Here is a 12,717-nt window from a genome sequence, read left to right as displayed (position 1 = left end):
CCCGTTTCTGGGTAATTGGAGCGCTGTCCCCAAAGTCCACCACCATCCATCCCTCAGCCTCGACACACACACACTCATGCCACCTCCCAACTGTCCCACAGAAGTCTCCAGCGTCAGGACAGTCTGCTTCTGTGGAGATACTGACAGACATGTAGTGTGTGTGTCACACACATATTTACATGACCACGGATGTTCTGCAACGTCCGGCACGTCTGTGCGTACGTCTGCGCCGCTCTGTGACAGTGAGCGACAGGCCTTAAATTCCTGCCTTCTCTCTTTTATCTTGATAGTCTTTTATCAGAGCAGACCAGCCCCCTCCCCCCCACACACACACACACACACACACACACACACACACAGTGGCAGTAGCAACAGCAACCACATCCCTCTGCTTAGTTGTCTGCGCTGCTGTCTTTCACCCATAATAATACATACTCATTCACACAGACCGCTATGCACATTAGCGTCATTTATAGGTGCTTCATAAAGACAACCTACAGGACATTCAGAGGACATATGAAGGACAACTAGAGGACATTCAGAGGACACCCAGCAGCTTCAGATATCAGATTCAGATATCAAAAGTCCTGACAATTGGTCTGTGGTCATAAGGATGGACTTTAATGTCAAGCTTGTACCAACACAGTGCTACAGTTACCTGTTTATTGATTTGCATCTGTATCAACTTATTGCTACATTTTGAACATATGGTTTCAATTAATAACTGCTGCTTCACTTTACAGGGAAAAGTTCCAGTGTTGCAAATAAGAGTTTTTCTACCTTGATTGTAAATGAAAAATGACAGAGGAAAGTTGGAAAAGTGCTTTGACTAGCAAATGACCGGGACAGTGTCGGGCCTGTGCACAGCAATGCCTTGTTCACGCTATATCTTTCCCTCATGATTGCAGCTCTTCCCCTGATTTGCATTACTGTGTTCCACTCTAAGCTTGACTGGATCACAAAGAAACTGAGCCTTTGCATTTTATATTTGCTTTGTTCAAATGTCTGTCAAACTCTTTTCCATGAGGGCATGAGGGCTGGTGCTTATCAGAGGCTGTATGCACATTTCAGTATCCGTCCTCCTGTAAGCACTTCCTGCTGCCAGGAATTGCTGTATGACCACTTTAACACGGCACTCACTTTCACTGTCTTGGTTGTAATAAGTGGTTGTTTAATTACCGTTAACGTTCTGGTCATTCCCCTTTGACCCCTGGCATGCAACAAGGCATTTTCTCCCAGAGCTGCTGCTGACAGCTGGATATTTTTCTCTTCAGTCCATTCTCTGTAAACTTTAGTCAAAATACCAGTAGATCCACAGTTTCTGAAATAATCCTTACCTACATCACCTTCCTTCCTTGTCAAGGTGCTTGGTTTGAACTCCAGTCGTCTTCACCAGGTCTCCATGCAGTGAGTGGACGGATAATGTGTGCATATGAATACAATATATATACAATATATAGTTTCACATTAAATAGATATCGTTTGCTCATTTATATGTATATGTATATAATTAATATATCTTAATCAGATCATCTGTCAATCTGTATGTGACACCACATCCCCACAAGTGTCACTTGTTTTTCATACGATGCAGCATCAGCCACTACACTGTGTATGTCTATGGACCAGTTAATACACTTATTATGTACGCAATTTATTACCTTTACCTTTATATATACAGCTGACACTGTCATGTATGCATGTACGAAAACTGAATCTCATAAATGGAGCTCTCTTTGTGTTATCAATACCACAATGCAGCTCTAACAGGAAGAGCAGGGAAAGCAAGCGTTCACACTGACACCTTCACCTCACACACTTCGCTTTAGACAAGGACAAGAAAACAACTTCATCCGACTTCATTTGTGGCATTTTGCAAATGAATGACAGCGTCGGCTCTTCCGTGTGCAACTTCTGTCTCTCTCGAACTAAAGAGGTGTGTCCTTCAGCAAAGTTGAACTCAACCCCTCCCATGAACATCTCTTAGCCCCGCACTTGCAGGAGGTTGGAGAAGTTGTTCTTGGAGACGTCGGCTCATCACCTGTGCTGTGTTCCTTTATCTCTGAGTTGTGCTGCACTCGTCATCTGCTCACCTGTGACACTCACTCAGGTAGGTCACCCTAACCCTTCACTCTCTGTGCAGTGCTGTCCAATAAATGGCTGGTTAAAAACACTAAAGACTGCACTTTTGTGCATTGTTAAACTATTAAGGGTTAAATGTATTGTTATTTAATATCTTACAGTTAAATCAAACGATTGTTATGCTCAAATATATCATCTATGAAACCATATTCTTTGTTTTAAAACGATTACACATACATACATTAAAGTTTATCTACCGTGTTTCTTTGTCTGAGAATTACATTTAAATTTCTAATTCTCTGTACAATAATCCAGCATATCGTGCTCATATCACGTTCCCCTTAATGTTTTTACATGACATTGAACAGATTTATATTTATCATTGGGTGTCTGGATGTATTTAGCCTCACAATAATGTTGTTTATCAGATTTTCTCACGTTTATCAGACTGAGCCTCAACAAACCAACACACACAGGGTTTACCGGGAACATTAATCAGGGCTGTGCTACAGTTCAAATGTAAATCAAACTAACTAATTGACACTTTAACCAGTTTTTTTGTTGCTTTTTTTTACATATTTTACGTATTTTTCTGTTATTTTTAAGATGAACACTGAGAGATAATTTGACAGATCCAGTGGTGGTCTAGACTTTTGCAGATCTAAGATTTAAACACACTTATATCTACACACACACATTGCAATTGGAGGGTCGCCGGGACTGGTCAAGGGTTAGGGTGCCCCTGAGCAAGGCATTCAATCGCCCACTGATCCTGCACCTGGCTACTGGTGTGTAAAAAGAATGGCTTAATTGCAGAAGTCAAATTCACTGTAGTTTTTTGGCGCATGTGCAAACTTAACTAACTCTAATTCACACACACACACACACACACACACAGTCTTTGCTGACTTTGACTTCATATGCTTACAAACACACCATCAGTGTTTCTTGTTTGTATTTTTAGTTGTCCTCCCTGAGGACGCCTATCTCTTGCTTCTCTGACACACCCATTGTAGAAGGACCACTGAATAACCGTTTGGTCACTGGGTGCAACAACACATTTATAGATCCATTTATTTTAGTCATTACTTTCAGCCACAGTCAAATGAGGATCCTAGAAAAGGAAGTTTAAAGAGACCTGCTGTCCAGAGATCTTGTCCTTGTTAACTTCATCTTACACTGGTGTATTGGTTGAAGTGATAATGTATCTGCTTCAAAGTCACTCTAAATCACTCAGCTGCTACTGAATATAGTATTTCTTTGGTTCACAATGTAACAATGTGGAGGTTGAGGAACATAATTGTGTGAAAATCGGCTTCTCGCACGTGTACTACAGTGTTTCCCTGTCAGCATGGAGGATTCGTCAGACCAGACTCACTGGGTGTCTCCAGCACTGCTCAGCTCAGATGCTCTGGCTGGTTTCTCCTCTGAGCCCGGGCTGCTGCCTTCTGTGGAGGAGGGTGAGGTCTTCTTCTCCAGTCAGGACACGGACTACACTGGCCTCCCCTCTTTCTTCTCCAACCCAAGCCTGAGTCGAGCATCGTCAACCTACAGACACAGCTCGGGTCAGTGCTGTCACTGTCACTCCGTCACATTCACCTCTACATCCTCCTTCTCAATCATGATCTGACTTCATCTGCTTTGCCCCTCTTTTCAAAGTTCGACCGGTGTTCACGTCGCCGAGCCTCCTCAGTAACCTCCAGCTGCTGGACAGTCCTGTCAGCCATTCCCTGAGCTCACCCTACGCCTCAGCCTCAACATGGAGCAGCAGTCCTCTCGCCAAGACCCCGCTGCACTCACACACCCCGGCTTCCCTCTACACTCCCGTCTCGTCCTCCTTCACCACCTCCAGAGAAGGATCCTCTTCTCCCGGCAGAGAGAACAGAGAAAGCCCCGTGCTCCAAGACGCCCTAAAGGTGGAACGTCTGAGCCCTCTGGGGGGGTCGAGCATGAGCAACAGCTTTCTGAATCTGACTCCAGCGGCTGGGAGTATGTACACGCCATCACCCCACTCCCACACACACATGTTGGGTCCCTACAGCTCGTACGTGACAGGTCCGCAGGAGTACGGCTCCGCTGCTCTGTATTCCAGCCCCGGGACCTGGATCAACCCTGCATACTCTCCCAAACTCCGCAACAAGATGAGGATATCCACTCCAGGTGAGGACGCCCTGAGACACCAGTGGATCTCACCACAAGGTCAATTTAGTGGCTGTTGTGGAACTTTGACTTTCATGTTTCTCCTCAGTAGATGATGGAGTTGCCTAGTTTCCATAGAAATGTGGGTGTGTACATGTGCAAGACATTTCAATGTTGACTTGGATAAACTTGGATAAATGACTATTTACTTAGACATTGTTATGTCTGCATTTCCATGACAACTGGGCAAATTAGTTGAATAAAGGATTCTGTTTTAAAAATGTAAATTTATGAAAAAAACTATATATGAATAAACATATTGTCGTGAAGTAATAACGATGCGTTTATTACACTGAACAGAGGCCAGAGAGTGCGTGAACTGCGGAGCCACAGCTACCCCTCTGTGGCGTCGTGATGGTACAGGCCATTACCTGTGCAATGCCTGTGGATTGTACCATAAAATGAACGGCCAAAATAGACCTCTAATCCAGCCCAAGAAAAGAATGGTATGATCCACTGAGAGCCATTGACTGGCTCTTTAAAATAAATAACTAAACTATTATGTTGATCATTTAGTCACTTTCTTTCTTTCTTTCTTTCTTTCTTTCTTTCTTTCTTTCTTTCTTTCTTTCTTTCTTTCTTTGTGTTTCAGATTGTTAGCAAGAGAGCAGGTACGATGTGTGCCAACTGTCACACGAGCACGACAACTCTCTGGAGACGCAACGCCAACGGAGAGCCTGTGTGTAACGCCTGTGGACTTTACTTTAAACTGCACAACGTGAGTCGATCAGTAAAAGTCTATCGTGAACAAACGGCTGCAGAACACTCACACTTCCCATCTGCTTGCACTTCCCAGGTCAATCGACCCCTCACCATGAAGAAGGACGGCATTCAAACTCGCAACAGGAAAGTCTCTAACAAGAACAAGAAGAGCAAGAAGGTGGCTATGTTAGAGCAGTACTCTGAGGTGGCTCAGCCATCTTCTCTTGATGACAACGGTGGGCCCTTCTCCTTCGGCCCCGGGACTCTCCTGACTTACAGCCACTCACCACACCTCCACCCTGCTCCCTCCCCTCTGCACTCGTCTGCCTCCTTACCCTACACACACCACCTCAACCCCGGCATGGTGCCCACACTCGTGTGAGCGGCTCGGGGACAGTCCGCTGTGTGATCTGTGTGGATTTGTATATAGAGTATGTTTGCAGGTGTTTTCCCACTGTATTTTATTGTATGGTTGTTTATTATTGTGAGATTTCTGTGTGTGCTGCGCATGTGAACACAGTTCTTTCAGCTGTAAATACAATCCTGCTGCAGCCGTATGTGTGTCTCCATGATACATAATGTGAAATTAGATCTTAGTTTTTGGATTCTGTTTCACGTATTTGCATAACTGATATTAAACTATGTAGAGAAAATACATAAATAAATAAATGTGGGTGAGTCATTGTGCTGGAGTTTTGAAAGGCTTTTTGTTTTTAGTCATTAGAATTATCAGCTCATCAGTTCAGTTAAGTAAAAGTGACCACAGTTCAGATGTCATACCCCGGCTCTCACATAATATAACAGCCTCTTTGTGCAGCCACAGCTCCACTTTTACAGTGTAATTGTTCATGGTGGTTATGCAAATGCTACACGCCACACAACTAACAAGTGTTCCACTTAAGTGCAACACTTTCACCTGCTTTAGCTTTGTGCTTCCATTCACACGCACACACACGCACACACATGTTTGTATACATATTCACACCCATGTTTGTATAAATGTTCATACACATGTTTGTATATGTGTTCATTATGACAGATAACAACGTGTGTGATATGACATCATCGCATTTTATTTCTTCTGAAATCTTTGTCTATAGGTGGAGGTAGTCATGGTTTACTCAGGTTAACTCAGAGAGTTCAGCAGATAGAACAGTTTCTCATAAATCAAATGTCATTGCTTCATTTCATTTGAAATGTCATACAAATAACAGCACACCGAGCTGGAGTGTGGTGCATGTTTGTGCTGAGCAGCAGTAACAGGGTATGGCAGCTCGCTCAGGACTGGGAGGTGACTGATAACTTATCACTGAGGCTGCAGACACCAAAGCATCCACCTGCTGCTGGCACCATCACTCACCCACTCCCTGTCAGTTAGTGACAGTGGGGCACCGTGCACTGCACTCCAGCTATTTGCACACCAAACTCACAAGAGTCACCAGAAGCAACTGTGTCAACAAGGAGGGAGGAAAAAAAAACAAAATGTCATCAATTGTGAACTCATACCGTGCAAATCTGAAAATCATCTGTACGTGTGTGTGTGTGTGTGTGTGTGTTTTCCAGGTATTTAGGACCTAAATCTGTTTACAGTCACATTATGGGGACTTCCTGATAATTACATTTTAAGGTGAAGATATGCTGTAAGATTAGTTATTATTAGGTTAAGGTAAAAGGTTATGAAAATTAGAAACATTCTGTCCTTACAGGATGCTGACAAACTGGTGCATGCTTTTGTTAGATCTAGATTAGATTACTGTAACCCTTTATTATCAGGATGTTCCAACAAGTCTGTTAGAACCCTTCAGTTAACTCAAAATGCTGCAGCACGAGTTCTGACAGGAACGAGAAAGAGAGACCATATAACTCCAGTGTGAGCTTCTCTACACTGGCTCCCCGTACAGCGCAAGCATCTATTGTAATCTGCTTGGCGCATATTCTGCTTGATATTATTCCTCTTCCTCCTGTTTTTCGCCACGTAACCCCCTTCCACAGGTTTGAGAAAACCCCCACACATCTTTATTCAAAATGTGCAGCTTAATGGTGTGCTATGACTTTTATAAGACTTTAAAGTAACCATGGCGACAAAAATCAATAAAAAAAAACCACTTTGGAGCATCACATTGTCGTCATACTTTAATGTAGAAACGTGATTATAACTTTAAATGGGTCCCAAGACCTGGGACTTTTCTCATCTAAGTCAACGTTTTGATACATATTACAGTTTTTATACAATCACAGTTTAAATTTTGTACTTTTTTTTTGACGTTTTCAGATTTTGTGAGTGTGTATTGCATGGGCGTTGCCCTACAGTGACACACTCTGCTGAGATCCAGAAAAATTATCACAAAAATCTCTAAAAAAACTTCTGTGACACTATGACATTTTGTCATATTTTGGAGGACATACTAAACTATGACATTTTTGTCACATTTTGGACGACATACTAAACTATGACATTTTTGTCACATTTTGGACGACATACTAAACTATGACATTTTTGTGAGTTTTGAACCACATACTAAACCATGATATTTTTGTCACAATTTGGACTAAATACCAAACTTGGATTTTTGTCACATTTTGACTCCACATACTAACCATGAAATTTTTGTCACTTTTGACTACATACTAAACTATGACATTTTTGTCACATTTTGACCCATTATACTAACCATGACATTTTTGTCACATTTCAGATCTACATACTAAACTATGACATTTTTGTCAAATTTTGGATCTTATATACTAACCTATGACATTTTGTCAAATTTTGGATGACATACTAACCTATGACTTTTTGTCACTTTTGACTTAATATACTAACCTATGATATTTTTTGTCACATTAACCTATGACATTTTATGACATTTTTGTCACTTTTTCATCTATACTAAACTATGACATTTTTGTCACTTTTTGACCCACATACCTAACTATGACATTTTTGTCACTTTTGGATCCACATACTAACCTATGATGTCACATTTTGTCGACATTTCGATTACATACTAAACTATGACATTTTTGTCACATTTTGACGACATACTAACCTATGACATTTTTGACCTACATACCGACCTATGACATTGACATACCTGACATTTTTGTCACATTTTGGACCATACTAAACTATGACATTTTGTCACATTTTGGACGCATTATACTAAACTACATAACCTATGACATTTTGTCCCATTTGACTATTATACTAAACTACATGACATTTTTTGTCACATTTTGGACCTATATTATACTAACCTATGACATTTTTGTCACATTTCAGACTCTATTATTACTAAACTATGACATTTTGTCAAATTTGATCTACATACCAACTCATGTATTATTACTTTTGTCAATTTTGATTTATTATACTAATTCTATGATATTTATGTCACTTCCTTTTGGACTACATACTAACTCTATGACATTTTTGTCAAATTTTGGACTTATTATTACTAACCTATGACATTTTTGTTTGGAAATTTTGACCTACATATCACTATGACATTTTTGTCACTTTTTGGACTTATATACTAACCTATGAAATTTTTGTCACATTTCTCGACGGCATACTAAACTATGACATTTTTGTCACATTTTGACCTATTATACCAACCTATATGATTATTTTGACATTTCCCTGACTTATACTCAACCTATGACATTTTTGTCATTTTGACACATACTAACCTATGACATTTTTTGTTTTTGTCATTTTGACCTTATTATTACACATACTAAACTATGATTTTTGTCACATTTTGGACGACATTATTATTAACCTATGACATTTTTGTCCCATTTTGGACGACATACTAAACTATGACATTTTTGTGCCATTTTGGACTTACATACTAAACTTGACATTTTACTGTTTTTGTCACATTTTGACTATTATACTAACCTATGACATTTTGTCACATTTTGACCCATATTACTAACCCTTATATGATTTTTTGGTTCTCAATTTTCTACGGACATTTTTTGTCAGATTTTGACTCCACATACTGACCTATGACATTTTTGTCACATTTTACCTTACATATACTAAGGACTACATTTTTTTGTCACATTTGACCTTACATACTAACCTATGACATTTTTGTCCCATTTTGACTAATACTAAACTATGACATTTTTGTAGCCCATTTTGGACCACATTATAAACTATGACATTTTGTCCCATTTTGGATTATTACGCAAACTATACTAAACTATGACATTTTTGTCACATTTTGTCACATACCAATCCCATGACATTTTGTCACATTTTGGACATTACTTTTCTCTACCTACTAAACTATGACATTTTTCAGATTTTGACCTACATACTGACTCATGTCAAATTTTGATGACATTTTTGATTTTACACATACTACTTACCTATTTTGTACATTTTGGAGTCATACTAAACTTGATTTTGTCCATACTTTTACACTCTAAAACTGACATTTTTGTCACTTTTGGACATTTCAGATATACTACATGATCCAAATTTGACGACATACTAACCTATGACATTTTGTCACATTTTGACCACATTTGACATACTAACCTCATGACATTTTGTCAAATTTTACCTTGGACCTACATACCAACCTATGACATTTTGTCACTTTGGATCTATTATTACTAACCTATGAAATTTTTGTCACCAATAATTAAATCCTACATGACATTTTATTTCAATAAACTTTTTTCTATTTTGACTATACATACTAACCTATGACATTTTGTCACATTTCGGACTACATACTAACCTATGACATTTTTGTCACTTCTTTGATCTACATACCAACTCATGACATACATTTTACCTATGACATTTTGTTTTCATTTTGGACTACATACTAAACTATGACATTTTGTCACATTTTTCAACTATGACGACATACTAACCTATCACATTTTCCATTCATTCATGATTTGTCCCATTTTGGACTCCATGAAATTATTGTCATTTTTTGTCCCATTTTACTTTGACATACTAACTCCATCTATGACATTTTGTGCCATTTTGGTATCAAACCGCATCATAACTAATACATTTGAACATACTATGAGACATTTTTGTCACATTTTGGACCTTTATTAACCTATGACATTTTGTCACATTTTTGGATCTACATACCAACCTATGACTTTTTGTCACTTTTTTCGACACATACTAAACTATGACATTGTCAGATTTTGGATTTATTGTCACTTTTGACTACTTACTAAACCTATGACATTTTGTCACATTTTGGACGATATACTAACTATGACATTTTTGTCACATTTTGACACATACTATACTAACCTATGACATTTTTGTCACATTTTGGACGACATACTAACCTATGACATTTTTGTCAAATTTTGGACGACATACTAACCTATGACATTTTGTCACTTTTTTGCAACTCAAGTTAGTTCTGTCAGTTTGGCAGAGTGGTCGAACAAGTGCCCTTTTGAACCAGCTTCCCTCAGGGAGAGCCAGTTCGAATCCCACTCGCAACAGAGACAATGGATGTTTTGTCACAATTTGAACGACATACTAACCTATGACTATTTTGTCAATTTCTGAATCACATACTAAAGTATGACTTTTTTTGTCAAATTCTGGATGACATACTAACCTATGATATTTTTGCCACACTTTGGACGACATACTAAACTATGACATTTTTGCCACACTTTGGACGACATACTAAACTATGACTTTTTTGTCAAATTTTGACTACATACTAAACTATGACTTTTTCGTCAAAATTTGAACGACATACTAAACTATGACATTTTTGTCAAATTTTGGCTACATACTAAACTATGACATTTTTGTCAAATTTTGGACGACATACTAAACTATGACATTTTTGCCAAATTTTGAACCACATACTAACCACCTATGACATTTTTGTCAAATTTTGCTTATTATTTTTGCTTTTGGATCTAATAATACCAACCTATGAGACATACTAACCTATGACATTTTTTTGTCGGGAATTTTGATTTATACCAACCTTGGTGACTTTTTGTCACATTTTGACCTATTACACTAACCTATGACATTTTTGTCAAATTTTATACTAACTATGACCATTTTTGTCACTTTGGACTATATACTAACCTATGAAATTTTTGTCACATTTCCGGATCTACATACTAAACTATGACATTTTGTCACATTTTGACGACATAATAACCTATGACATTTTTGTCACATTTCGGATGACATACTAACCTATGACATTTTTTTTGATCTACATACTGACCTAAGGACATTTTTGTCTACATTTGGATCGGCATACTAAACTATGACATTTTGTCACATTTTGGACTATTATACTAACCTATCACATTTTAGTCCCATTTTGACTCATATACTAAACTATGAGACATTTTGTCCCATTTTGACCTACTACTAAACTACACATTTTGTGCCATTTTGGATCTTTTTGTCCCATTTTGGACGGCATATACTAAACTATGACATTTTTGTGCCATTTTTGGACTTACATACTAAACTATGACATTTTGTCCCATTTTGGATCTACATACTAAACTATGACATTTTTGTCACATTTTGGACTATTATTACTAAACTATGCTTATTTTTGTCCTTTTTGACTCATATACTAAACTATGACATTTTTGTCACATTTTGACCATACTAACCTATGACATTTTTGTCATTTTTGTCACATTTTTTTGTCAGGACTACATACTAAACTATGACATTATTTCTGTCACATTTCAGACGGCATATACTAACCTAGCTGACATTTTTGTTGTCAAATTTTGACTCCACATACTAACCTATGACATTTTTGTCAAATTTTGACATTTTTGACCCATTATTACTAACCTATGACATTTTGTCACTTTTTGACCTATTATTACCAACCTATGACATTTTTGTCACATTTTTCATACTAAACTATGACATTTGACATTTTTGATCTCATACTAACCTATGACATTTTACACATACTAAACTATGACATTTTTGTCACATTTTGACTTACACATTTTGGGATCTAATATACTCAAACTATGATGATTTTTGTCCCATTTTGACCTATTGATTTTTTTAATTTTGACCACATACTAAACTATACTTTTGTCACATTTTGACTATTATACTAAACTATGACATTTTTGTCCCATTTTGACTTACATACTAAACTATTTTATTATTTTGTGCCATTTTGGATGACATACTAAACTATGACATTTTGTCACATTTTGACCTATTATTACTCTATATACATTTATGCATTTTTGGTCACATTTTGACTAATATACTAACCTATGACATTTTGTCACATTTTGATCTATATACCAACCTATGACATTTTGTCAAATTTTGAACGACATACTTATGACATTTTTGTCACTGTTTGCAACTTTAGTTCTGTCAGTTTGGCAGGAGTGGTCAACAGTGCCTTTGAACCAGCTTCTCAGGGAAGCCAGTTCAATCCCACTCGCTAACAGAGACAATGCATTTTGTCGTTTGAACTACATACCAACTCTTGACTTTTTTGTCAATTTCTGAATCACATACTAGTATGACTTTTTGTCAAATTCTGGATGACATACACTAACTATTTGAGACATACTAAACTAACCTACACATATAAACTATGACATTTTTGTGAGTTTTTGACCACATACTAAACTATGACATTTGTCCCATTTTGACGACATACTAAACTACATTTTGTCACATTTTGGATCTACATACTA

The 12,717-nt window shown here is 37.8% G+C and overlaps 1 protein-coding gene across 1 annotated transcript; it reads left to right on the top strand.

Moving 5' to 3' along the window:
- Positions 1-1,663: 1,663 nt before the first annotated feature.
- Positions 1,664-5,427, top strand: gata1a (GATA binding protein 1a). The gene is made up of 6 exons (XM_044023152.1): positions 1,664-2,110; positions 3,419-3,647; positions 3,742-4,242; positions 4,582-4,727; positions 4,874-4,999; positions 5,078-5,427. The coding sequence occupies exons 2-6, from the start codon at positions 3,434-3,436 to the stop codon at positions 5,363-5,365; spliced, it is 1,275 nt and encodes a 424-aa protein (XP_043879087.1). The 5' UTR covers positions 1,664-2,110; positions 3,419-3,433; the 3' UTR covers positions 5,366-5,427.
- Positions 5,428-12,717: the final 7,290 nt, after the last annotated feature.

This window comes from Solea senegalensis, linkage group LG4 (assembly GCF_019176455.1).
Source record: "Solea senegalensis isolate Sse05_10M linkage group LG4, IFAPA_SoseM_1, whole genome shotgun sequence".
Classification (NCBI taxonomy): Eukaryota; Metazoa; Chordata; class Actinopteri; order Pleuronectiformes; family Soleidae; genus Solea; species Solea senegalensis.
The sequence above is the reverse complement of the archived record's forward strand: the minus strand, read 5'-3'. Positions and strand labels throughout refer to the sequence as shown.